Source organism: Tripterygium wilfordii, chromosome 20, assembly GCF_013401445.1.
Source record: "Tripterygium wilfordii isolate XIE 37 chromosome 20, ASM1340144v1, whole genome shotgun sequence".
Lineage (NCBI taxonomy): Eukaryota > Viridiplantae > Streptophyta > Magnoliopsida > Celastrales > Celastraceae > Tripterygium > Tripterygium wilfordii.
The window spans coordinates 1,801,354-1,828,301 of record NC_052251.1 but is presented as its reverse complement, the minus strand read 5'-3'; the positions used below and the strand labels follow the sequence as shown (position 1 = coordinate 1,828,301).

Here is a 26,948-nt window from a genome sequence, read left to right as displayed (position 1 = left end):
CACTCATCCTTTAAAAACAAATTAGAGTATGGTGTATTTAGTAAAAAATAGGATGCAAATAATGTTGATAGAAGGAAATCTCAGGTTCTTGTACACCTATGAAAAATTGAAAATCGTCACTAGATAATAACGAAACCAAAGCACTACATATCCATAAAGTGTGTATTCATAACATGTCTATGACTAGGTGGCATGACAATTAGATATCATAACATGGCAATTTCAAAAAAATTTCAAAATTAAAAATTTCAAAAAGATTTGTTATCTCTCTCTTTTATAGTTTTATGTCAAAAATATTCTCTCTCCACTCATCCATAACATATCCTCTCTCTCCCTCTCCAAGAGATGTTCCTCCACGAGTCAAAATAAGGTTTTTTCCTCCGACAATCATTTTGGTCGAAGTTTGGCTGCAAATGGTAGCCCTCTGTCCGGTGACTCGTTTGGTACCAATGGTGTGACGAACCGTCATCGGAGACGATCGGATCGAGCTAATTTTTTAGCGATACCCAAAACTTCACGATGTGATTCCTGTTGACTGAGCGGTCATTGGAGGCTAAGATCGGTTGGGTTCCACTCCTTGTCGACTCAGGGTTCTTTTGGAGGTGGTGACGAAATTGCCATCTTTGATCGTGGGGGAGTTGTTGATGATGTATATCTATTATTATTCTTTTGTTGTTCCACACATGTTTCAGTATGATAGAGTAGATTCTGCAACAAATTTCTTCTAGCAATGCCTTATTAAAAGCACTATTGGCCTATTACATTGACATTGTAATTAATTACATTAACAATGTAATAAGCCACAACTGAGCTAAATAAGCCATTGGTGCACACAATGTCAATCCCAGGTCGGGCTTCAGGGCCAGGTCAATCCCAGCTAGGCTTCAATTTCTGGTATATTTTGGGATGGTCTTCGGGCCAAGGTTTGTCCCGGGACTGTCTTCGAGCCCGAGTCAGTCCTAGGATGGTCTATGGGATTGGGTCAGTTTCGGAACGGTCTTTGGGCCCAGGTTAATCCCGAGACAATCTTTAGGTTAGGGTCAGTCTTGGGGTGTGCTTTGCGATTCGATATGTCCTGGGGTTGTCTTCAGGGTCGAGGAGATTTTTGGCATTAGGGTGGGCCTTAGGGTCGGCTCCGTCCCAAGACGGACTGCAGGCCCGAGTTTGCCCCGAGACTATCTTCGGGATCGGTTCAATCCCGTCCAGGTTTTAAGGCCGGGTCGGTCTTGAGCAGGGCTACGGGTCGATCCCGGGCTCCTCTTCAAGCCTAAGTCTATCTCGAGGCGTGCTGGTTTCGTGTCGGGCTATGGGCCCAGGTCTATCCCTGGGAGGCTACGTGCCCGGGTCTATCCCATGCTGGGCTTCGGGACTGCGTCAGGCCTAGGCAGAACTTCGGGCACTGACTTTTTTTGTGAATCAAGAGCAAAGCTTTACCACATCTCGCATGACGATCTCATCTTGAATCATATTTATGTTTTCATTTTATGTTTTACATACACAACCAAACAGATAGTCAAATTTATGTTTTCATTTTCAATTTTATTTCTTTTGTTTTTGTTTTATATTTATATTTTTATAATTTTTGAAAGTGATGCTTAATAGACCTAACCTTACAATTTTTGTTTTTTAAGGTTTCAAATAGAAACTTCTCAGACTAATTTTCAACATTGTCATCATGGGGTAGAAGTGTAGAACAGAGGAGTTCTATTGCTCACCCAGCTACATCTTATATCAACAGAAGAATCCACAGGCTCCAATCAGTGGTAAGTTAACACAGCATTTCAAAATAGGCTGAAGGCATGTTCTTCAACATCAAATAACAAAGGCCATATTCAAGCTTTTGAAAGTTCGGTTGCAGAATGTTATGCCACTATGACAGCTTATACTAATGAAGTAAGACAGTTTACCCATGAAGCATAGTGAAAAATTAATCTGAGGAAAAAACTTGGACGACACGAATAGAACACAGCATGAAGTACAATAATGGTGATAACAGATACCATTTGGTTTGGTTGTGAGGAAAAAATTTCTCTCAGAAGGGTAATTTGACTTGTGCATGTATAACCCAGAATTTCCGACTTGCAAAGTCTACGATTTATCTGCTGAACTCACTTGCTGCCTAACTCTGCGAGCACAATCAGCAAAAGTTTGTATCAGAGGTGCACATTTCAATGGATTCTTAACATTCTCCTTGTAGCATGCCTTGCAAGCATCAATTTCAACAATACAAGGAATTGGCTTCTGGTATGGGAGCTTGAACTCCTTATCACGGAGATCTTTAGCTCTCTGAGTCACTTCTTTTGCCAAGGTTTCCTCCTGCGTCTGCAACTTATCCAACACCTTTTCACCTTCTTGAATGGCAGATCGAATTGTCTCTAACTCAGCATTCGCAGGGGGTGCAGGTGGGGTGACTGGCAGAAACACTGGTGGTTGAAGTGGCCATCCTGTAGAAGCAGTTCCCTTGTGCACTTCCGAAGCATCAGAAATCTGTTCGCCCTTTACCTTTGATTGGGGCTTTAGAGGTTCTCTTGGTATTTTAGGTTTGACTTTCTTAGGTTTCTTCTTGGACTTCTTACCATCATCGATGAGCTGCTCAACAAGCTTGGCACTAATGGAAACCGTGAAATCACCCATGATAGAACAACTTCGTTGAAAAGAACCTGAAAACATCGATAGAGTAAATTCACAGGATTAGAAGCACAGAATAAAAGTTACTAGTGGCGTACACACAATAAAGAAGCACAGAATGAAAGCTACTAGTAGCGTACACACAATAATTCGAATGAAATCTAAAAAAAAAAGACTTTTAGGCAAGAAGGTGACAATCATGAGACTAATGGTTGAACACTTCAATAATCAAAAACAGACAAGTGGGAAATATATGCGACACACATAAGTGAGCTTCAAACAATAACAAACATGATGCATAAAATATATGCAACACATAAAGGAAGAAAGGAAAAGAAAAATCTTGAAAGACAGCAAGAAATTGACAGGAAAACAAAAAAGAAATGACAGCAAGAGAGAAAGAAGTTTGATAATGTGACAGTTCATCATATTGCATAATTTTGGGCTCGCCCTCCAGGCAATTTGAACCTTTTTTGTGGATCTGCTTAAATTCAAATACGATTGTAAAATGATTCAGGATAGGTAACTCTTAGCAGAATAAGAATGTCCCCTATTGTCCAAACCTAAAATCCATAACGAAAACATTCTATAAGCCCACATCAACAAATGCTTATTTTGCATAAGTAAACCAATAGTCTAATTCTTTTACTAAATGCTTTGAAAATATATGGAAAATTATAGGAATGGAAATGGGTTAATTAATCCCATTCCCTGCCAAAGAACAACTTCCTATAACTTTCCCCTTAACTCACTAGGGGCTAAAAGTTTCACCCCATCCTCCGAATTTATAGACTCTCTGTCTGTCCCATTAAGATTTAAGAATCAAATAGCTAGAGAATAAAGACACCTGAACCAAGACTACCCAAACCAGAATACCAGATACTAAACAAGTGGCTAGCAATAGAGCACAAATCAAGGAAGCAAGGAATGTTAAGGAATGTCTAGAGTTTATCAACAGTCCACAGCCACAAGGTCTAAGATTTGTTGTAGAGGCATACTCAGAGGGTATCACATTGACAAAATATGTACAGAAAAACTATATGATATTTACAGTACCAAACTTTGGCTAAAAGAAACCAATAATCATCGGGAGTAAAATTTTCCCAAAAAAGTCCACAACTTTAACCATCATAGCAGTTCTCGCTGAGGCCTCAGAAGAATCTTTGTGTCTTCATTGGCAATCAGACAATGTAGGCAAACATCGGATCATCACAGGCCTCAGAAAAAGAATTTGGAAGAAAAAAAGAAGGAAAAAAAACTTGGAACCCATTTCTAAAACAAGAATCATGCTACATATGTGTGTTATGTGCTATACAGTCTTCAAGTGCTAGATACCATGCCCATGAAAAAAGGGGGTAAAAAATAAAAGAAACAATGTCTGTTAATTAGACCATGAGTGCATTTACACGAATTTGAAACCACTGTCTTCCAAACCAACATCATCAAAAATCACAGATCACCCAACATGTTTCTGAATAGATGAAATATGTGTGTTTGAGAGAGAGGCAGCAGCAATATGAAACTGATCAGCTGAGATAGGGAATGGTAGCACAATACGGAAGATGGTGCTGAAACAAACAGAAAATACCAACAAAGTAACCAATCTCAACAAGAATACTCCACAATGTCAATATGAATCACTAGATCTGGTAACTTCCTTCAACAACTGTAGATTATCAAACCAAACCAACAACTGAAGATACAACACTGTTCATATTTCACGCACAAATTTCAGTAGCTAAGGACTTCCACAAGTAGACAAGCATCCTTAAAGGTCAACAAAACAATTTAAAATCATAGCAAAGTCCATTTACATTATAACAAGTACTAGGCATCTTCAACTTCACACTCCACTGACCTAGTAACCCTTCAACTGTAATCATTAACCCACAATCGAGACTTTAATAAGCTATAATTCCACTGCCCACAAAATCAACTAATTAGAAGTAACCCAAACTCCAAACAAAAGAGCTAACTCACAACCCAAGACAAGCAACAGACCTTGATACGGAGTAAAGCTAATGAATCCAATTCTTTCCCGAGGTACATAACTTTCATTCATCAATGCATAAAATCTTGACTTGATGTTGCAACACCAAAAAGAGCAGGAGACACCTCTCTGAAGGACTCTTTTCCTATTTTATACACTTTAGCAACCCAGAAAGATGCTTCAATTATCCAATTACTTCAACTCTCTGCTGAAGGCTTTTCCTGGAATATCAACTTCATTCGTGAGGCACAAGATTGGGAAGTGTTGACTTTCACAAACTTCTGGAGCCTTGTCTATAGTGCAAAGATCAATCCTGCTTGTGAGGATAAAATTTGTTGGAAGGTAGCAAAAAACAACCATTTTTCTGTGAGTTCTTTCTATAAGGAACTTCTGAAAGATAAATTGCACAATGGACACTCTCAATTCCCTTGGCAATGGCTTTGGAAATCTAAGGCTCCCCCTAAGTGTGTTTTTTTTCTGCTGGGAGGCTGTTTGGGGTAGAATCCTAACAATGGATAACTTGCAAAGGAGAGGCATTTCGTTGGTAAACCGATGTTGCCTCTGTAAAGCAGGTTTGGAATCTATCAGTCATCTTCTCTTGCACTGCGAGTGGTCTTCTAAAATTTGGGCAAATATTCTGAGGCTGCTGGGCATTTCTTGGGTCACTAACTCTTCTGTGGACAAGGAATTATTGGCTTGGAAGGGCGTAAGCAGGGACAAAAGGCTAGGAAGTTTTATCCAATTAATTCCAATTTCTGTGATGTGGATGCTATGGCTGGAAAGGAATAACAGAGTGTTCAAAAGCAAAGATTCCTCCATAGACACTTTCTTAGTCACCTGGTTTGATTGCCTTAGGTTCTGGGGCACTTCCTTTTCTGGGAACATTTTTGATCATCTGTTTATCTCCCCCTTATAATCTGTTTGGGTTTCACCCCCTTGGTGCTAGAATAAAATTTTTTTTCATTCAAAAAAAAAACACCAAAAAGAGAACTAGCTGTGCCCTATTAAAAAAAGTAAAACAACTCCCATGCACAAGGCTCCCACACTGAACAAGTTAGGGGACAAGCAAGATGTACACAGACCTTAACCCCACATAATATGTGGAGAGGTTGTTTTCAGAAATTGAAAATATGACCTCTAGTTTGCACTCCATCAACTCCTGAATTCTGCCTAGGTTAAGACTCACCAATTGCTAAGAAAAATCCCCGAAGCAATCTCATATGTTTATAACGATTAAAAATAAGGACAACATAAACAAACATCAGTAAAGCAGTAAAATAATCAAAAAGGAAAAATGACAACTGTGTCAGAACTCCGAAGACTTCTCAAAGTAAACGAACGACAACTGAAAAAGGTAGTCCAAGGGTGCTTAGAGAAGCGAGAATGCAAGGATATAGAGTTGAAGACTCAGAGGCAAGAGGCAAAGGGAGAGGTCAGGGGCTCAAATTTGGTAAACAAAGAGAGCAAATTAAACCCTTTCTATCCATTAAAATGAAATGAAAACAAAAAAACAATTAAGGAATGGAAGTATGGAACTTGCACATCAATCAAACCTGAAAATATTGATATTCTTGGGCCAGAAGAACTGAGCAGACAGTAAAAAAAATCATTTAAATTGCAGAGTGGTAAGTCAGTGTACAAATCGGTAAATACAAAATGCATTTTGTGAAACAATGTTTATCTTTTAGTAACTAAAAAAATTAGAGCTCTAAATTAATGAACCAAACATCAGTAGATAAGATTGATTAATAAGAACACAGTCAATCTTTTCCCCAATAAAGTAGGATTAATATTTAATAGCCACTCTCACTACATTCAATTATCATGCCACTAGGCACGTCCTCTTTATATGTCCAATTGGTATTCCAATAATCTCCCCAACACAAGACAAACGTAGAAAACAGATAAACATTTGGGACAAGGCCACTTGGATATATATCCCACCATGCACCTACAGGATTTTATCATCCTAAGTTATGTGTCAATCTATATGAGGTTAATGGCAAGTATAACACTACCGTCAATAAAATTTTATTTTCTTCAGCAAATTTCCGATAGATGGTCAAAATGGTAGCCGAAAATCCCCCCTTTCTCATAGTTCAAATATTAAACAAGAATCGATTCTATCTAGATGATTCAAACCTGGATATAGGTTTGTATACATAAACAATGATACAAATAATCAAACAACAGATAATACAGCAATGCGGATTAACTGGAGGAGTTGACAGTACATGCTAAATGAGACACCAATACTTCGATATCAAAAGAGGGATAAAACCCATAAAAAATAAATTAAAAACACAGCAGAATGAACGATAATTTACACCTGAACATTATAAAAATGAGAAATCCTCTACTATTAGAATACCCAATGATGCCACAACGAAAGTGGAAAAGATAATAAGTTAATCTAATACCCAAAGTCTCGACACCGACAAATAATTTTTTTATAAAAAATCGCACAGCCCCAAAAAGAATTAATGCCAACTATTAGCCCAGAAAACGTAAAATTACAGCCCAGGTAGATTTCTCGCAGAAAACGATCCTGAGAGGCAGTTAAAATCATCGAAAAAAATTCACATTATATGTTACTTCATAATCTCAAATAATTTTGATAGGGTTTGACCACGAAAAAACCACAAAGAACCAGCCCCAATTCGTCTTTGATCCAATACTACCGTTAACTGACAAGAACATAATCGTAAAATGGATCATACCTGAACTTGATCGCTTTCGATTATATTCCACACACTTCAACGGCCCGGTTGCTTCCCATCAAACACAGGCTTTGAGAGCGAGCCAAAGCGAGAGAGGTAGAGGAAGAGAGACGCAGCGGAGGTTACGTCGTCGCGTCGTGCCCTTGGCCTGTGACTGTGAACCTGGATCGCATAGTGATTCTTGTATTGCCAATTTGAGACAAAGTCAAGCCCAACAAAAGAAAAGCCCAATCCACTACTTACATTCGAAAACGTTAATTGATTGGGCCGATACGGTTTTCTTAATTAAACCTTCAAATTAAAATGGGCCCGAACTGATTAGAAGTGAATATTTTCTCTTTGAAAGTCATGGGTTCGATTCTTACCAAAACCGTACGTGAAATTATCATGGAAATTGATAAACAAACCCCCCTATTTTAAACCCCCTCCCCCTAGGTTGTCACTATTTGTCTTGTCATGTCATGTCTTTTCATCATGTCTCATCTCATATACATATACATATATATATATAGATATATACATACACACACATATAGAGCAGAGAATATATATATACATTTATTAATTTAAATGTTTTGATTAAGATTATTTGTTTGCTTTTTTTAATTATCATAATTTTGTAAGACATAGATAATAATTTATTCAAGTACATGAATAAAAGCTTCAGATGAAGATTTGATGAATCCATATGAGTGCATGTACGCATCTAATCGTTCCGCATACGGAGTCGCCCATGCAGCTGCACAAGTATGTCTACGGTATGACCTTCGCTCACGTACATGGCTTGTTCGTGAGCACACGGTAGTCCATAGCTCCTACGAAGGTGACATCCGCATTTGTAAGCAATCTGTCCAACATCTTTTGATCGCTCAAACTCAATCAACATCAAATTCAACGCCTAGATTGAAACAAAACCACATAAATCCCGAAGGTGCGGTATATTGAATCGGTGTTGGATGATGGTTCAACTTCTCTCAATGCTAGCTTTGATAGCTATGTCCTAAGACAAGATAACCTGATGAATCCATGACATGGATCTCTCCAAGTCTGACTGTGACGAGCACAAATATCTTTTTAGCTTGGCATACTGACTCTCGACCCTATTAGTTGTGTGGTTCCCAAAATGCAGATATCTGTCTGTCCAGGCAGATACAAACATCTCTTTATATGGTGTCAGCCACACATCTTTCAGATATTTCATCACTATCGGGAACTTCTGTAAGACTACTTGAAGGCGTGCCATATTAATCATGTACGCGTTTTCATTTTCAGACTCGATCACCGTAGTCCACATGCGGTAAAATGCATTCCAAACTCTATTGTCTTGCATTGATGGCCTGCATTTGGTTAAAATACTTTGATAGATATGCCATCTACAGAGTAGTTTCGAAGCCTCTGGAAATACCCGAGCACAGGCTTTCATCAGCCCCAACTCTCTATCCGTAATGATAACTCGTGGGCTAATGCATCCATGCATTGCGGATCGCAAACATTCCAAAGCCCAAGTATAACTGGGCTCTTTTTCTGAGTGCAAATATGCGAACGCTATGCAAAAAGTCTGACTAGTTGAGGTAACACCAACAATTTCAAGGAGAGGCAACCCATACCTATTGGTTTGATATGTCGCATCCATCAACAATACGTGTGGGAATGCACGCAATCGATCTAGCGAGCCAGGATGTGCGAAGAACAAATCTTCGAGCTCATTGGTTGCATGGTTTGCTCGATAATCAAAAAAGTATTGTTGATCGCTGAGGAATGAGAACACAAATTGCATTTGTGATTGACCCGATCTCTCAGAGGTCTTGTGCTTCTTGCGTGCATTATATATGGTTCTGATGGTGCTCACGTTGATGGTTTCTTGCTCTGGTAATTGCCACCGCGATCACATTTGAATTGTAATCTGTGTTTTTTGCCGAACCCACCAATATCTGATCTATAAATGATGATGATATATCCCAATTTGTGTCCAGTTTGTTGAACTCACTCGATCATCGATTGTCGCGATTTGAACACTTGATCAGTTTCAAATTCACATCTATCGTTAACTTCGATATTATCAACCATCTCGTCCGCATGTTCGTCTTCTTGCTTTATTTCGACTGAGATAAAATCACCCTACAAACAATATAATTTACACTGAGTATTTACAAAAAAACAACAATATAATTTACATCAGTATATGTATTTACCTGTTCACTTGAACAACTTGACAAGTGGTAGTCGAAAATATCACTAAAGTAATCCATATCCACAATAGGTTCACTCTCTTTTTATCTCAACAACAGACTACTTTAAGACTCTCTCTCGTTTTTTTCTCACACACTACTGCTATCTCTTGCAGCTTCTTTAAATGCTCTGCAAACTCTTCTCAATTTATAGCCATATATGTACACATGTATAGTCAGAGAATATATTCTCTGTCCTATACAGAGAATATATATTGAGTTGGAGTCCATGAGAGAGTGGTGGATTGAATACATGAACGGTCAAAAAAAGGGACTGGCGAGTTTTACGATGCAAGGACCACTAAGCAAAAGGTGATGTTTTTTTACAATTTCAAACCATTGAAAAGTCATTCAACGGATGAGATTGGAAAAAGTCATTAAAGTAGTCTAGAGAAAGTAGGGGTTGAAAGTAGGGGTTGGGATAGTGCTTCCCAATTATCATATGCTTGCTTACCTGACACAGATTGGCACGTATTGTTTGCGGATTTTTGTGTGGACCCATTGGTTCACTCAGTGGACATCCAAAGTATAGTGATTGTGAGTTCCCATGTCATAAAATCGTTTAAATTGTGGATAACTATCCAACTTTACTTTATGTACATATTTGTATGTCCAGACACTCCAAAGAGAAGTAGGAGTAATAGTTAGTGGGCACACCCTAAGCCAGTTGAGAAATCAATGATTAAGTTCCATTAATATTGCTTTTAAGTGCAATTAAATTATAGGCGCTCTAAAATGGAATGGAATAAATGTTCATTCACATATATTAGTGGAATCTTCTCTGTTTAAACTATGGCGACATGGCCAACGGTACCAAAAGTTCATGGTAGTGCTACATGTAGCAATTTAAGAGTAGTGCATAATTAAGTTTATAATTGTTGATATCCGAATCGATGAAGGCCGCTATAACAATCCTGCAAAATATAGAGAGAAGATGATAGGCGAAAAGCTCTAAGCATCGATTAGGTATTGTCGAACGAAGAGACTCCGATCTTCAAGTCAGTGAGGTAGTAGGCCTACAAGCAATGCAAGTGGATGCAGGATGAGGGAGGTAGGACTATGACCGCGATGGAAGATTGGCGGAGAATAGTGTACGTTTTGGCTTGAGGTCCGGTGGCGGACTTTAATGGGAAAGCCTTTTGAGTGTGCGTTCAGTGTTTGAGGTATTTCCATGTGAACGAACATTACGAGGCTGACATGCATGGAGAAGAGTGATTGACAGTAGACGTGTGTCAGAAGGAATGTTCTGTCATAAGTTGGTAAGGAAGTCTAGTATCTCAGCCTGATATTAGAGAAAAGAATTAATTAAGGGTGCAAGTCTCAAGATATGTTCGAGGCGGGCGATGGGATAGATGTGTCACTTGTAACTAACAAATTTTGGTTCAACGTGTTCTTGGAGGGAAGGGATGGGCTACAATTCCGGCTCCAATTCTCCCTCAAAAATCATGATTTAACATGATTTTTATCTTTGAAATGACAGATTAGAGTTTAGGAGTTAGAAATTAATACGCCTTCAAATGAATAGTATGGTCGTCGGCCTGATAAGTCAAAACAAGCGGTTGGATTTTCGAGCACACCTAAGTTTAAGCCTGGACCATTTTTGACCACTACAAGTCTACAATAATTAATGCCTCCCATTATTTGAACACTATGGCTAGTGCAGTATTGGTGATCTTGTCATATTCTGCCTTTTCACCTTTCGTGCTTCAAATTATGTTACTTTAGTTTTCAACCTTTATGCGACTACGTACGTATATGTATTATATCTATACATGCATGCGTATCTATTTTATATTTATATGAGACTTATTGGGACTGTTGATGTGTCACTCATCATGACCCTCCACTATTAGTGAAAATTAATCAATAACTACAAAAATAATATAAAAATAACCAATATATATGTATATATATATTGCAGGCTTTCATTAGTATAGTATATATGCATCCCTAGGATGCGGCACTAAAATTATAAATATTTAAAGCATCAAATACATGTACAACCCAAATGAACGGACAAGTTCATAATTTTTTTTGTTTAACTTTCTTCTGAAAGGAATCTCAAGAATACATCACATAATATAATGACTATTTTATTATAAATTCTGAGTACATTATATTAATATATACATATATACTGGGTTTTATACTTACAACCCAATATATATATATATATATATAAAGACTTTCTGTATCTCTATCTCTAAAGATTAATTTTACATCTACAGTGATATCAAACTTTCATGATTCAATTTCTGATGATATCAGTACTGTTGGGGTTTGGTTCATGAGAAATTAAACCTCACCACAAATAGCCGGTAAAGTAACACATGCATGGTACACAAAATTAACAACCCATAGAGAAAACACAAAATGATCATGATCATATATATATATATATGTATATGTATATATACACATATATGTATATGTATATGCTAGTGCTTGTCCGTCATCTCTAATGAGTTCAGTACTGTACCAAACTCAATGTCACTGAAACAATAGTCCAGACCATAATCGTGAACCCCAAAATCTTGACAATCGAACAAAAAGGAACAATCATCCTCCAAAGACGGCAAGCTAGGCACTGTCTCGCCGTGATTTTCCGCGGCGGCCGGTGCCTGCGGCAGGTTGTCGTTGCTGTTGTTGTTGTTCCAAGAAATTGCATCAACTAGGGGAGGTTGATCATCATCCATCAAAAGACTATTCAGTAACGTCTCATCAATGCATATATTATCTATTAATTCAGAATCATCAGCAGTAGTAGTTGTTGTAGTAGTAGTTGATGAACAATTTTCAGTTGGTGATGAACTACTTGAGCTATGATTTTCCTCGGAATTGGCTTCAGGCACAATATGATGATGATTAGCAGGAGAAGAACTAATTTCCTCTGCTGGCTTAGCTTGTTGATTATTATTTTCGTGCAAGGGGTCGTGAGTAACAGGATCGATCCCCATCTTAAGAAGCTTTTTCTTGATGTGGGTGTTCCAATGGTTCTTAATCTCATTATCAGTTCTTCCTGGTAATCTTGCTGCTATCTTTGACCACCTGAAAAATCATAAAAACATATATTTACAATTATATTCAAGCACTATCCAGCTAGGGGATCGATGGGAAATCTCGAACTGAAGACCTTTATGAAATATCACATACATGAGTGTCATCCGAACTACTCGTGGTTCTCTAGTTGACGCCATTGGTACGTACTTTTTACTTTGTTGAATATATTAGTTCTAATGTAATCAAGTATTATAGCTGGCTAGCTACCAATCATATAGTTAGTAAACAAATGAGACATATTTAGGTGCACCACCTTTTTTCAAATATGTGGACCATAAATAATATACTAGTTGATTTTTATGGAAAAAGAAACCCATTATCTGCTTCAAACAATGACTAGCTTGACATAACTTGTCCCTCAAAATAAGCACCCAATTCAAAATTTGTTTTTGGTAGAACAAAATAACCATGTCCAAGGTTGATTCAAAATGCATCAGAAACCTTGTAATGCGTAATGAAACCTTGTTGAGATGGACGCACATGATCCTTGTGAAATCGTGGACGGTCCCACGTGATCCATATGAAATCGTGTGCGTCCATCTTAGCAATTGAGATAGGTAGAACAAAAAACATTGTGATCCACAAGACTGTTGTAACCGGAGTGGTAAGAATAAGAACCTATTGCCAAGACGAGCATGAAGATCGATAACCAACTGTTCTTCAGCTTCCGTAAGAAGACCTCTCTTCAAGTCAGGCCTAAGATAGTTAGTCCAGCGAAGCCGGCAACTCTTGCCGCAGCGGCGGAGTCCGGCGAGCTTAGGCACGGCACGCCAACAACACTGGCCATTTGTGAGAATAAAATTGATGAGTTTCTTGTCTTCCTCGGCTGTCCATGGACCCTTCTTCACACCAAGCTTATCGCAGCAAGGTTGTCTCCCCATCACTTAATAATAACAATATTATTGCACCACACCACCACCACCACCACTAAAACTATCCAATACACACAACTTTATACAAAAGGCTATCGTCTCCATATGCCTTTGATAAAATGTACTACACATGTATATATATAGAGAGAGAGTGATCAATTAAGAAACACCATGAGGGGAGAGAGGGGGGGAGATTCCATGGCCCACCATTGGTTTGTGAGAGTGATGTGGGAACTAAATGGGGGTGTTCCGGTGTGTGCAGATACACAAAGTGTCGTGATGGGGAATGATGGGTGACACAATGAGAGGGTTACATATATATGTACATCTTGTGATTAAATGTTTTCTTCCCATTTTCCTACACAACCCCACTCTCCCTGATTGCACTCTTACTCAACCATTCCATCACCCATTTCGTCATCACTACGTTTACGTGTCCTTGTACACCCATATATTTTATATATATATACACACACACAAACACTAGTAAGAGCACTTGCAATGGTGTTATTTTGTCTGGACCAATAAATATGTATGAGGTTTTGTGTTTTACTGATGTGGCTGTATTGGGTTTTGTGTTTTGCTGATGTGGCTATATTGGGAGATGTGTTTTATATTGAAAGATTGTGTTTTGGTGTAGTTTTATTGGGGACAACATGAAGGGCATGAGAATTTGTTGGCCACCATGTCGGGTGGGAAGGAAAATGTATAGGAATATGTGTTTTGTTGGTATGGTTATATTGGGAGATGTGTTTTGTTGGTGTGGTTGTATTGAGAAACGTGTTTGCCTTGACTTTTTATGTAATAGAAGTGGGACCCAATATAAATTTTTACTGGGCTAACAAATTTACACTACTGAAGTTGCTCTAAGCTACCATTTTTATTGCTAATAAAAATTAATGGGTTTTAATTTTTAATTAGATTTGAATTAACATGCTCAAGAAATATATATATATATATATATATATATATATATATATATATATGTAGAGTTATAAAGATCTCCTAGATGGGTTTTGCAGCACCCGGTTTGAGTGGTTGGAGCCACAAACCTCTGCAATGCAAGTATGGTGGTGTACATTGGGCGAGTTATAGAGTGATGAAAGGGCTCAGTATTCCAAATCCTGTCAGAGGAAGAAGTGAGGTGTATAATATAATACGCTAAACCTTCTAATCTATTGAATGCTTTTTCTAGGCCAAATGGACGAGGAGAACAAATTCGTGCGGGCTAGAATGGTCTGACACAAAGCAGATAATATTCACTAGACCCAGGGAGAGACGGGTTGTTACAGGTTTGGATCGTATTCGACAAAGAAAAACAAGTGAACTTTTAATTTTATGTTACAATGATTTTACTACAACCTAAAAATAACATGTTTATATAAGAAAATAGTGTGGTCTTTCTTAAATTAATATGCAAGAGATGATTAATATAAGTTAAGTTACTCATAAAAATTGTTAGCAAAAAGAATTATATTATTTTAAAGTTTTTAATTGCTTCTTCATCCAAAGTTGTTCCTTGTAGAGGGGGTATTATATTTTAAGGATTTCGTGTCAAAATAACTTAATTTTGACAAACACTAGTAAATAAACCATAATTAATTTCTTCCAAATCATTGCTTCTCTTGCTAGTTAATTAATTACCCAAACAATAGGTCAACAAGTTGCTAAATCTTGCCTTATCTTGTAAGTTGTGTCATTGTATTAACCAAAGGAACACTTCCAATTATGTTAAATTAAGTAACATAAGCTTATTGTAGGCTTATACATGCATCTTCAAGAGACTACGAGCCCTCACAAGCGTACTCATCTTAGTAAAAGTAAAGCATCATAGTTGCTTTGTTTGACACGGACCACACACAATACTAAAAATTATTCAATGGTACTGATACACTATGTCACACGTTGATGTAGTGTATCAAAATCAATAGGATAGTGCTAATTCACTAACAGTTCGTGATATATAATGAAATGGATAGTTGAAAATGGAGATAGGTAGTTGGAAATTCAAATTTTAAAAATGTACCAATCAGCTTATGAATTGATATTGTCTCATTAGTCGGTTCATGAACGCACACCACATGATCAACATATGATGTGATGCGACAGGACGACTGAATAATTTCTCCGCACAATACTTCCATACCACACGTTTCACATTGTGTGCCACGAAATATTAATTCCAGATTGTTCCAGATTGGACAAATTAAAAACTTGATCCTGGCCGTTTGGTCTTGATCGGATGGACAAAACATCATGGCATGTAATACTTTCGTAAACCCTAAAAAATTTTCATTAATTTGTAAACCAAGACAAACCAAAATGTCAGCCTCATTTAGGCAAGTCATGTCTCTCATGTCAAAGTTGAATACATCTCCCTTATACGATCTATATATATATATATATATAGTATTTTATATTTATACAAGTTTGGTGTTTTGACTTGTATCTCTGTGCGTAGGTGAGTATAGTTCAATGTGGACCCTTGTCCCTTAGTGACACATCTTTACACTTCAAAAATATATTAATAAAGACTAATAAGTTCTAATAAGCAATTCAAAAATTGTATATATGATGAAAACAATATCTATATGTCTTAATTTGCTCCATTTCTGCCAATTGTCACAAATACATTTCATGGAAAGTATAGATGACTTGCAAGGCACTATGGACAAAATTTATTTCTAAGATATTGTCTCTGGATGCGTGTATGTTTTTATGTAACATGATGTTACACACATATATATACACACACCAGTACTATTAGAGTATTAGTAGTAAATGTATCGATCATAGGAAACAATATATTAGAGTGACAGAGGAAGATACTTTCCCCGTGAGGAAAGGAAGTGATTGAATATAACCTAACTAGCACAATAATTGTGAATTCCTCTTTAATGCAAATAAAGAAATAAAAACTATATACATTATACACTCGACTTTGTGGTATCCAAGTTCGAATCCTCCCGAATCACGAGTAACTTAAATGACACTCATGTGTATGGTATCTCATAGAGGTTTCGAGTTCGAGCCTTCTCATCCCCTTCCCTTGTAGTAAAAAAAAAGTCTAAATCTCCCACCGCTTACTTACCAATATATATAATTTAAACCTCGTTCTTCTCGCATGGGCTTCGCCCCGGTCTAACCTATCTGTAGCATGGAGCGGCCTAGGTTGGCGGCCTGAGTTTAGAGCTGACCTAATTGTTTGGTAGACATATTGGATTAGAGAATTCTCAATTAATGTTAGCATAGATAAATCCAGTTCCTTACCATCAACAACACGTTTTCTTAGAGGAAAACATTTTGTGGTAACTCCGCAGTTAAACGTGCTTCTGCTAGAGCACTATCGGGATGGGTGATCACCCAGGAATGCAAATTCGTGAGGGCCCGATGTATCCACAAGAGTCGGACCACTCAAAACGGACAATATCATTGATGTGTGTTGGGCTGGAAATTCTAATAGTTAAAATATATATTTATACACACACACTTGCATGAGATCTAGCTCCAATGGCGTACAATTGGATTATTACAAGCCAAACACGTAGAAGCTAACCTAGGTAAGAAGATATTTTGCATAATAATAAATTAATCAAATAGTGTATCTGGTTAGGTATAAACGGGTAGAACAGTTTTTGTGTTGGAACTACTACGTATACTACTGATGATTAATTAGGTTTGTCTGGTTTAAGACTTTTGTAAGTCATGAAATTAATGCATATAGCAGTTATTGTTGACATCGTACATTATCAATCTGACCGACAATATACTTGGAATTCATAACTCAATTAAATGTGTTCAGATTTCGCAGTTACTTTCAGCCTTTCACATTGAAAATATTTATAGTTGTTGTTTAAAGTGTCTTATATTTAATTTACTATAGTTTACTTATTGTTGCAAGGGAGATGGGTCCGTTGGGAGATATATTGGGTAATATAAATGTGTGATAATAAGTAGAAGGAGGTGAGATAGAAGTTTGACCCAAATCACTTGAGATATTGTTCGTTTTGGGTTAAGACCCGCACGACTTTATCCTTATTAAGAAGGTCCTCAAGTGTTTGAGGTTAGACATTATCTTATAAACTATATGATCACTTGGATTTCACCAAGCACCCGCGCACTTGTGAGCTTAGTTATGCGAGACCCAACAATTGAATTATACGGGTTTGGGTCATTGTGTTACTTCTCACCTTGTGAATGGTTTATTCACAAGAACATCCGAAAGGCCCAATAGGTGACCTAAAAAGATGGAAGTCTTTTTATGATCGAGTATTAGTGAGACAGAAGTTTGGTCCGAAGTGAACATTTGAGGTATTGTTCGCTTTGGACCTAAAACCTACATGACTTTGTCCTTATTAAAAGAGTCCTCAAATGTTTGAAGTTGATCATTATCTTATAAGTCACATCACTTGACTTTCACCAAGCGAGCCGAGACTTAACATGTGAGATAAACAATGAAAATATCTTACAAGAAACCCTATATAAAAGTGAAAATAATGGAAAAATATATATTCATATAACCAAATAAAATTATTGGATATATATAGACAAATTTAATCATTTTTTAACGAAGAATTCACCCAAGAATGAGGTCACCTATGATCTATCCTTGCATGCATGTTAAATCTCAAGAGTAGTCGGCTTATGCGTGGTACGGACAACCCCTTTTATCCCTCAAACTAATTGTTACATTAGTTTCACTAAATGAATCAAACAACTAAGTTAATCCACCGACAAAAATGAATTTAGTTTCGATATTAATTTAACAAAAGTGATAGGAATCCCAATAAATGGGATCTTAGTTGTCACAACGACTGTTGTTCAATCACCACGTTTTGTGAATCCCTAAACTTATATCAATCAAGGGTCAAGATGAATTAATGGGATGATTGGGATCCCTAACATTTTTGTTAATTTAAAGAAAAATGATAATTAATACCCTTAAGGGTGAGAGAGTTCATCACACACGACATGGCTGTATTCAATCCCTACCAAGTGTCTTTAGGGCACCCGTTATCAATACCCTAATTTAAGTTAGAGTTAGGCAACAAAATGGGTGGACCAAAACCAACTACGATTGGAATTTTCAGAAGTCCATGTTTGCATGTAATAACAGATGAGTGTTGTTGGTTTTTTTTTCAAAATCAAAGACTTGTTTCTCTATTTTTCATCAGTCAATATTGAATATATTTTGTTTCAAAATCCGTACATTTTATTTTTCAACACAGCATATTTCTCTTCGAAAAATCTCCCAAACCATCAAAACTGAAGAACAAGCTCGTCCCACATTTGAGTTGAAATTGATTAGGAAACAATACTTACCACTTAAAAATAAAAAAAAATAAAAACCACAAAAGATCCCACGTGTGGATGTGAGCAAACAAACTAACAATACAATATAGCCCGTTTAGACCAACGATATCATACAAATTTGTCCTTTGGACATCTGACATAGACTTTAACTCGCTCCATCAGGCACATGCGCACAGAAGTTTTTTACCTAACGACATGATAAATTTGGAGAAAAACCTAACATGTGATCACAAGGGTATTGCTCCCGGTAAAAATCCAACTCAAGCCTGACGTCAAAAGTCTGTCAAACAATATGATCAAGAATGCACGTCCCTCCCACATTTCAGTTGAAATTGATTATGAAATAATGCTAACCACTTTGAAAAAAAGATAAAAAAAAAAAAACAAAAGATCCCACGTGTGGATATGTGAGCAAACAAGTTAAGAATACAATGCATTGCATCATATCCATTGCTTACCCATCAAAACGACTCATGAGCTACCAACCTAAAAATCAGATTCCATAAAGCCAAGGTTGATGCAACCATTCTCCGTCGAATATTTGACTATTTACAACGTTTTTTCAAGGGTTCAATTAAAAAAATTCATTAGGGTACTAACTCATTACATTACTCATGCGCAATGCAATCGTCACCAAAGAAAATAAGGCACCCTAATAACAACAACATTATTTGATGAAGCAAAAAAGGAGTGGCTGCCTACAACCCTATGAAAAGATGACATATATATATATATATATATATAGCGACATTACCATGTTTTGCATATTCAACCTCATCTCTAGTACTTTTCAGATATGCAATTGTTATATGTATGGTGTTAATGACCCACTTGAATACATCAAAGCAAGCATTCAATTAGAAAACAGACTCAAACTCCCTAATAAGTATCCTATTGACCCTAAATTAAAAGCTTCTCATGATATATAGAATTTTCTTGATCAAAATGTAACCTCCTTTTTGTCTTGCAAAGTCATATGATCACATAAGAGGTCATATAATGGTTGGTAGAGAAGTGGGAAAGAGAGTGAAATGTACTGGTTACTGAATTTTGGCTAGGACCCACTGGATTAAAGAAAGTGAGGGAAAGTTGGTGAGATTCATAAAAGTGGTTTGAGACTCTTTTTTTTCTTTTCTTTTTTCTTTGCTTATTTTGGGAACCCTATAGGCTTGTGCTTTTGTAAGCATTTGTTTTGCTTAGAATTGACACCATTGTCCATTGTTTGTGGTCAATCCTTAAAGGAGGTAGTGGATGAGGTAGATAGCTAATATATTGGAATATGAAATGAAAGGATAAGGATATGCAAGCAATTAAAATCAGTTTGACTACAGTGAAGCAAAAGATGATATGTCATTGGTCGAATGGTGGGTGAACCCTACTGGGTGATGGGTCATTTTCTTCTTTGTCCACCAAACAGTGTTCGTTGAAGGACTTTTGAGGCTGCCAAAGATTCGGGTAGCTGGGCTTTGGTTGCTTGAACACATTTCATTCAAACGATGGGTTTCCTTTTGCAGTACGGCCAAGTACATTTGCCTATCCATTCGTTGGTTATTAGGGGCATCCCAAGAACATCCAGATTGAAATATGAATTTCAAATTAAGTCCGTTTAATTTAACAAGTAACGATATAAGCAATAGAACCCAACATTAATTTTTACTGTACTTTTTTAGAGACATTCAATGGTGCAAATCATGTGAAATCGTCGAAATCATTCCAACAAATCTTTTTCCGTAAAGAAAATAAGCAACTTAAAGAAAGCAAACCGATCAGGTATTCCTCAAAGTACGAGCTTTGTTTTCAGCTTATTGAGATAGAGATGGGCAAAAGAGAGATTTTCGTCGTTTGTGGACCATGCGAATAAATACAAAACCAGTGACCAAGAAAAATGATTGATGAGCAAAATTGATTTGTCCACTTGAAATCTCATGAAATTCTGGCCATCCAATCTTGAAGAGAATTCATCAAGTTTTTTAAAACTTTTCAATCCTCAGCCTCTAATGACACATCTCACTCCCCGATAATATTACAATACATTGTGCTTGAATTATAAATTAATTACCAGAAGCATGAAGTGAATTTCGACGGGCAATCATTTTGGTCCTCCAAATTTGTTCATCATCTTGGCAATTACAGGCGCCACCTTTGGGTTTGATTGATGCTTTGCAAGATTAGCAGGGTTCTTCATTACTGCAAAGCCAAAATATTCAACATTAAAAGTCATTACAGCATATTCTAGCTGGATAAATATTGGAAAACTCTCATAAAAACTGAAGGTCCACATTTTCATTTTGGTCTATACTCGGAAACAATGCGCAATCAACAAAGATCTGGCAAACTAGGAGAATGGAACCAACTGCACCAAGCATGAATAGGATAAACAATTCCCACCTCATCAGATCCTATTACTAAAACAAAAATATGGAACCAAATTTAAATGTTATGGTGATCCTTTTACTTTTCAATCTTACAGACTAACTTCAAAATTAAACCGAAAATCAGGAACTTAAAAAGACCAATTTTTACAACTTAAAACATAGTAATCTCCTCCATCCAAATTCATGAAATAGAAAAGAAAAGAAATGGAAGCACCCCTAGTTGTCAAAAAGAAAGACCAAAATAAATATGAAACCTTCAGTTCTTCCCCCCTCAAAGACTCGGACACTGGCTGAGCAAAAACAAAGTGTTCAAAATTGGAGATTAATTATAGCAAGTTAACATCATTACACATATTCCAGTTTAAGATGCAGCAGAATATGCTCACTTTTCAATACTCCACTACATAGAAGCCCATAATTTCTGCTCGATGATATGCCAAAATATGTCAAATATGAAATATGTAAAGCAGCTGCTATGCCAACTTTGCTAAAAAAAATAGACATATCTGAAGTCCTTTTCTTATTCTACTGCTTTGCCTAGTATTTGTTGCACAACTAAATCAATACTCTTATCTTGTCTTCGAATGGTCAAATCTATCTATCATTTCTGCAATAATATAGTTAATTCTCTATAAAAGAGAGCCCGCACAACTCGCACCAAATTTAAATTGAGGTTGCATTGTGTGGATCGCTGAAAATATTGATGAAGAATTTGCTAAATAACAACGAAGAGTAAAAAGAAGATAAACAGTAAAAAGTATGCATGCATGTGTGCACAAATACTTTTTGAATTGAAGTTGTTCATTGAAAATGTGCTAAGATAGTGCCTCCTGAAGTCTAAACATACATAAACACAAAACTGGAAAGATTACCATCTTGGAGAGCAGCCATGACTTCTGGGTCACTAAAGGCAGTCATCAATTCAGGGTCCTGCTCAATATGCAAACATCGAAGTATCAGATCCGTAAATGGTATTGGCTAGACTAAGAACCGACACATGCATCTTTTAGCACAAAGAAGCAGTAGACATGAATGCATACATTTACACAAAAACATGGCCGACTGAACAAAACTAGAGCTCAGGCATTGTTACATTCCATCATGAGAGAGGAAGATATGCAAGAAGGTTGACCACATAACAGAGCAAGAATGGTAAGGATGAAATTAAGCACAAAGTAAATTGTTCATAGCACGCAAGAAAGCACACTCGTGTCAAAACCAATCATACGTACATTCAATATTTTGCTGAAATCGACATTCCCGGGCATCCCTCCTGGCATCCCTCCAGGCATCCCTCCCGGCATCCCACCTGGAAATCCACCAGGCATTCCTCCTGGGAAGCCTCCAGGCATCCCACCCGGAAATCCACCAGGCATCCCTCCTGGAAAGCCTCCAGGCATCCCACCTGGAAACCCACCAGGCATGCCCCCAGGTCTTCTGCTAGAAGATGACTCCTCTTGCTTCTTGGCCTTCTCATACTCGGCCTTCAGTCAGAGTTTTAGCAAATATTAACAGCATAACAAAATAAAAAATTATGTATGCCCATGAAAAATAAATAAATAATGGTATCAGAAGAATCACACAATTATGTATACCTGTGCTTTAGCACGGCGGCGTTGCTTCTCACGTTCCTCTCTCTCTTTACGCAGCCGGTCATACTTCCTACGATGTTCTTCAATCTTATGTACATTTGGGTCAACCTATGACAAAGGGATTATGATGCAATGCAAAAAAAAAAATTTAAAATTAAAATTATGAGCTTCAATACTTGATCCCATGAAACATGGGCCACGCCAAATCTGCTACCAAACATTCTTAAAGATAATCCCAGAGAAACATGCACATAACGCAATGCAAACACATTCAACATTTGCAGCTTATTCATCAATTAGAGTCCCACAATCCCTGATAGAGTCGCGCCCATACACGCTCAGCACCCAAGGCCCAACTGACACCCACCCATATGGGCCAGCTGTACCCAAGGCCTCCCAGCCTATACTAGAAAACCTTGGGTACTAAGGGAGGCCCATACCTCCCCCTATAAACAACACCTTAGCTCCCACATCTTTCGATGTGGGACAATCCTATCAATACCCTCCCCTTCAAGACCAACGTCCACGTTGGTGGTGCACCATGGCCGACCACTCCGGCAGGCGCACCCCCGTTGGTCGAGCACCATGGCCGGCCACTCCACAGGCGTGGCCCCAAGTTGAAGGCACAACAGGATCATGCTCCGATACCATTGATAGAGTCGCGCCAATACACGCTCAGCACCCAAGGCCCAACTGACACCCACCCATATGGGCCAGCTGTACCCAAGGCCTCCCAGGTCCCAGCCTATACTAGAAAACCTTGGGTACTAAGGGAGGCCCATACCTCCCCCTATAAACAACACCTTAGCTCCCACATCTTTCGATGTGGGACAATCCTATCAATCCCTGACCAAGAAACACTCACACGTACACAACAAGTCAATAACAGCAACAAAAAAAACAAAGAAAGTGTCAGTACTGACTGTAATTCCTCAAGAAGACAGAAACAGTTTAAATTTTCTTTAATCTTTTAAAAGCACCATGCAAGCAGAGGGAAACACTAAGGTTACAACAAAAAAATGAAATTAAAAAGGAAAGTTGATAGAGATTTGCAAGTTCAAAACATAAAGATGTAACCCAAAATGTCATCAAAATGAAGACTCCTACATAAGATTAAGTGATTAACCAATCAATTGCTTCACTTGTTTCATATTTGACCCCAATTTCCTTGGAATGAAATTCGTACTCCTACATTTCCCTTAAGGAATGAAGAAAAAGTAAAAGGAAGAAGGGTAATTATACTGCGTTTAATTCCTCAGACCAACTTCTTATCCCTTTAAAAGACAGAAGACAACCAATGAGAAATACTAATGATCAGAATTAAAAAAACAAAAGCGGATACGGAAAGCGGAATCACGAGCTTTAAATATGTATGTCATAAAAAAAGAAGACTGCTGCCTACATATAGTTCATTAATCAAATGGTTTTCGATTTTCTTACTTTCACTGTTTCACAATAAGTGTCCCCAGTATAACAATCCCTATTATACAGATCAATTGTCAGAAGTATCATTCTCGGTCTTGCATTATTTGAAATTCCATAAAAACACGAACATGATGCACCAAGATTCACGACACGACGAAGAACATTACAATGCAAAGTAAGTACTCGTATGAGAGAGAGAGAGAGAGAGAGAGAGAGAGAGAGAGAGAGAGAGAGAGAGAGAGAGAGAGAGAGAGAGAGAGAGAGAGATCACCTTCTTTAGTACAGCATTTATCTCCTCATCATAATCTAGCCTTGACGCCAAGTGAAGATCCTTTGCAGCATCTTCCCACTGACCAAGCATTGCCCTTGCCATGCCACGGGACTTGTATCCCTTTGCAGAATCTGGGTTAATCTAACACGAGCATCACGAACAGCAAAAAGTTACCTTAGAATTCCCATTACATTGCTGTCCAGTGAAATTTGACACAAACACAAAAGAACAAAAAAACAAAAAACAAAACATATGGTGTATAACAAGCATGCCACCCATTAGGAAAAACAAAACAAGAGAAGCACAAGAATAGCAGACCATGTATGTTTATAAAAGGCAGCAGCAATATCAAAGGATTTTGAGAACAATACCAAAATCATCATCTACATAAAAGCTCATTGCGGACACCTTGGTCCATTCCACAAATGAATAAGAGAATAAGTCGGAATCTCCTTCACTAAGCTAATAGTGTATATGTCCTGTTTTATTGCTTGCATCCCCATATTTTCCTGGCCTTCCTCATCTCTCAGTCTTTCTAATATCTTGCACAACAATATCCTCATGTTTTCACACTATAAAATTGCAGCTCAGTGTATCACATCTCGTCATCTCGACCAGTATTGCCCCTACCATAAATAGAATAGTAACAATGCCTATCCTATGATTCTTCTAAACTTAATTACATAGTGAAACCACCATCATACAAAGTCAATATCCATACAAACATGTGCATTCACATGTAAAATTTTGTAATACAAGAATGCAGGGTAGGATGGAAAAGAATCACCTTAACCTTACCACTGACTTGAAGAAACTGGAAAAAAGAAACTTGTCAAGATTTATTTCTTAGTTTTATTTTTGCCCCATTTGTTACGTTTTAATTTCAAAGAATTCCTAATTTCCTATTCATCAATTCTATGACAATACAAACTCCTTAGTCCCAACATCCACCACAAGTCCATAAGGCTTTCAGAAAAATATTAATTGGGATTGAGTAGAGCAAAGAAAAGAAACCAACTTCTAGAGCTGCAGTGGCATCCCGGATAGCAGCATTTGGTTTCTTCATTTTGATATAAACAGTGGCTGGAGGCAACCAAAAAAAATATGAGCATAATGATTAAAACAAAACCGAGATTTGTTGAACTCAAAATATTGTAGCATACAAAAATACTCTATCATCTTACCTCGTGTTGCATACATAATTGCAGATGCTGGGTTCAACAAAATGGAATCAGTCAGATGCTCAATTGCCTCGTCCAACTTACCTGCATTGCATGGAGCCAACAATTCTCCTTACATTTTACAGGCACACATAAAAATGCGACATTTATACAAGCAACGAGTAACCACACGTCAAATTAGACAAATTCTACCTTCAGACATAGCTTCCATGGCCTTGGCCTTTGCCTCCTGGGCAGCCTCACGGTTCTCATCCGTCACCTCGACAGACGAGTCTCCCATCTGCGAACAAAACCACATACACCGTCACAAGATAAACACCAGAAAATCACAATTCAAGTAGAGTACCGCAAACTAACAAGAAATCATGCCTTCTGTGGAGGATCATTGTCAAGCTCCACAGTGTCACCTTCAAGTTCAATATCCGATTCAATTATTTCGTCCTCTTCCTCATCAGGGGCGTCTGGTTCCGGTTCTGGTTCGTCCTCCACATCCTCGTACTCTTCATCCACCGCGGAACTCTTCTGTATTGATATACACTTACACACTCAGATGCCCTAGCATATATACATAAAATCCAAAATTCCCCCACAAAAATTTTAAAAAAAAAGATTACCGATTTGGTTTGTCCATGCTCGTAAGCAGAGGCAGGGACCTTGCCGCCGAGACTGAAACGAATAGTTGAGAGAATTTCAAAAACAAGCGAAACAAGAGACACAGAGATTTTCCAAATAGAGACAGCAATTCGCGAAGAAGTACCTTTCGAGGTAGTCGCGAAAGAAGGAGAGCGTGGGATCGGTGAGAACGGCGGGATCAGACTTGCAGAGTTCGACGAATTGCTTCAACTGGGTAAGCTTCGATGGATCCATTTTTAGGGTAGAAGAGACGCGATTTAATGCGAGGGAAGGGTTTTCAGGAAAGGTAGACGTCTAGACTTTACCTTTGGACTCTTGCTGAAAGTGTGGGACCAGTGTCTTCGACCGGATAGGGTTCGCCGAAGGCCGAACAGTATCGTCGCTTTTCCTTCTTTTTCTGTCCCTCTCTTCTGAAAAGTGAAAACCTACCCGAATTATGGCCCATAGAGCTAGCCCTAGTTTCGGGCTGACCCATTGAACACTAATTGCCGACCAATGTTTAGTAAGCCCATGGGCTTTAGGAGCCCACAACAATGTGAAGAAATTCTTGAGCAAGAAAGGCTCATCAGAGTTTTTGGAGGCAAAGAAAGTGTCTAGATCTAGGGCTGTCAAAAAAGCCATGCAAAATCGAACCGATCGTTAAAACGACTGATTGATCGG

General features: G+C 37.8%; 4 protein-coding genes and 1 non-coding gene across 7 annotated transcripts; 1 reads left to right on the top strand and 4 right to left on the bottom strand.

The window, feature by feature from the left end:
• Positions 1 to 1,757: 1,757 nt before the first annotated feature.
• Positions 1,758 to 7,497, bottom strand: LOC119986419. Its single transcript, XM_038830977.1, has 2 exons — positions 7,339 to 7,497; positions 1,758 to 2,660 (listed from the first exon to the last, which is right to left on the bottom strand). Exon 2 carries the CDS (start codon positions 2,632 to 2,634, stop codon positions 2,089 to 2,091), a length of 546 nt encoding a protein of 181 aa, XP_038686905.1. The 5' UTR covers positions 2,635 to 2,660; positions 7,339 to 7,497; the 3' UTR covers positions 1,758 to 2,088.
• On the bottom strand, positions 3,773 to 3,849 carry LOC119987598. The gene has a single exon (XR_005465486.1). It is a non-coding gene; the product is annotated as a small nucleolar RNA SNORD34 (small nucleolar RNA).
• On the top strand, positions 5,130 to 5,534 carry LOC119987530. Its single transcript, XM_038832461.1, has one exon. The coding sequence runs from the start codon at positions 5,130 to 5,132 to the stop codon at positions 5,532 to 5,534; it is 405 nt and encodes a 134-aa protein (XP_038688389.1).
• Positions 7,498 to 11,930: 4,433 nt separating the features above from the next.
• LOC119986750 (MYB-like transcription factor ODO1) lies at positions 11,931 to 13,733 on the bottom strand. 2 transcript variants are annotated; one of them, XM_038831432.1, is made up of 2 exons: positions 13,224 to 13,733; positions 11,931 to 12,614 (listed from the first exon to the last, which is right to left on the bottom strand). In XM_038831432.1, the coding sequence occupies exons 1-2, from the start codon at positions 13,505 to 13,507 to the stop codon at positions 12,005 to 12,007; spliced, it is 894 nt and encodes a 297-aa protein (XP_038687360.1). In that variant the 5' UTR covers positions 13,508 to 13,733; the 3' UTR covers positions 11,931 to 12,004. The 2 variants fall into 2 exon arrangements, with proteins under 2 accessions (XP_038687360.1, XP_038687361.1); XM_038831433.1 differs by having other exon boundaries at positions 13,245 to 13,657.
• Positions 13,734 to 20,684: 6,951 nt separating this feature from the next.
• On the bottom strand, positions 20,685 to 26,602 carry LOC119987454 (FAM10 family protein At4g22670-like). 2 transcript variants are annotated; one of them, XM_038832376.1, is made up of 11 exons: positions 26,413 to 26,602; positions 26,270 to 26,321; positions 26,025 to 26,174; positions 25,848 to 25,935; positions 25,659 to 25,739; positions 25,493 to 25,557; positions 24,475 to 24,615; positions 22,782 to 22,886; positions 22,419 to 22,670; positions 22,059 to 22,116; positions 20,685 to 20,998 (listed from the first exon to the last, which is right to left on the bottom strand). In XM_038832376.1, the coding sequence occupies exons 1-11, from the start codon at positions 26,520 to 26,522 to the stop codon at positions 20,901 to 20,903; spliced, it is 1,200 nt and encodes a 399-aa protein (XP_038688304.1). In that variant the 5' UTR covers positions 26,523 to 26,602; the 3' UTR covers positions 20,685 to 20,900. The 2 variants fall into 2 exon arrangements, with proteins under 2 accessions (XP_038688304.1, XP_038688302.1); XM_038832374.1 differs by having other exon boundaries at positions 26,025 to 26,177; positions 26,413 to 26,600.
• Between the last annotated feature and the right edge of the window lie 346 nt (positions 26,603 to 26,948).

What these genes read in the sequence shown, in the direction of transcription:
- LOC119986419 (XM_038830977.1), bottom strand. Translation starts at nt 2,634, where the DNA reads ATGGGTGATTTCACGGTTTCCATTAGTGCCAAGCTTGTTGAGCAGCTC.
- LOC119987530 (XM_038832461.1), top strand. Translation starts at nt 5,130, where the DNA reads ATGGATAACTTGCAAAGGAGAGGCATTTCGTTGGTAAACCGATGTTGC.
- LOC119986750 (XM_038831432.1), bottom strand. Translation starts at nt 13,507, where the DNA reads ATGGGGAGACAACCTTGCTGCGATAAGCTTGGTGTGAAGAAGGGTCCA. An exon ending in TTCTTATTCTTACCACTCCG is followed by an intron (nt 12,615 to 13,223) that starts GTTACAACAGTC and finishes ATGATTTTTCAG; the next exon opens with GTGGTCAAAGATAGCAGCAA.
- LOC119987454 (XM_038832374.1), bottom strand. Translation starts at nt 26,522, where the DNA reads ATGGATCCATCGAAGCTTACCCAGTTGAAGCAATTCGTCGAACTCTGC. An exon ending in TTTCGCGACTACCTCGAAAG is followed by an intron (nt 26,322 to 26,412) that starts GTACTTCTTCGC and finishes TATTCGTTTCAG; the next exon opens with TCTCGGCGGCAAGGTCCCTG. An exon ending in CATGGCTGCTCTCCAAGATG is followed by an intron (nt 20,999 to 22,058) that starts GTAATCTTTCCA and finishes TTGGCTTTGCAG; the next exon opens with TAATGAAGAACCCTGCTAAT.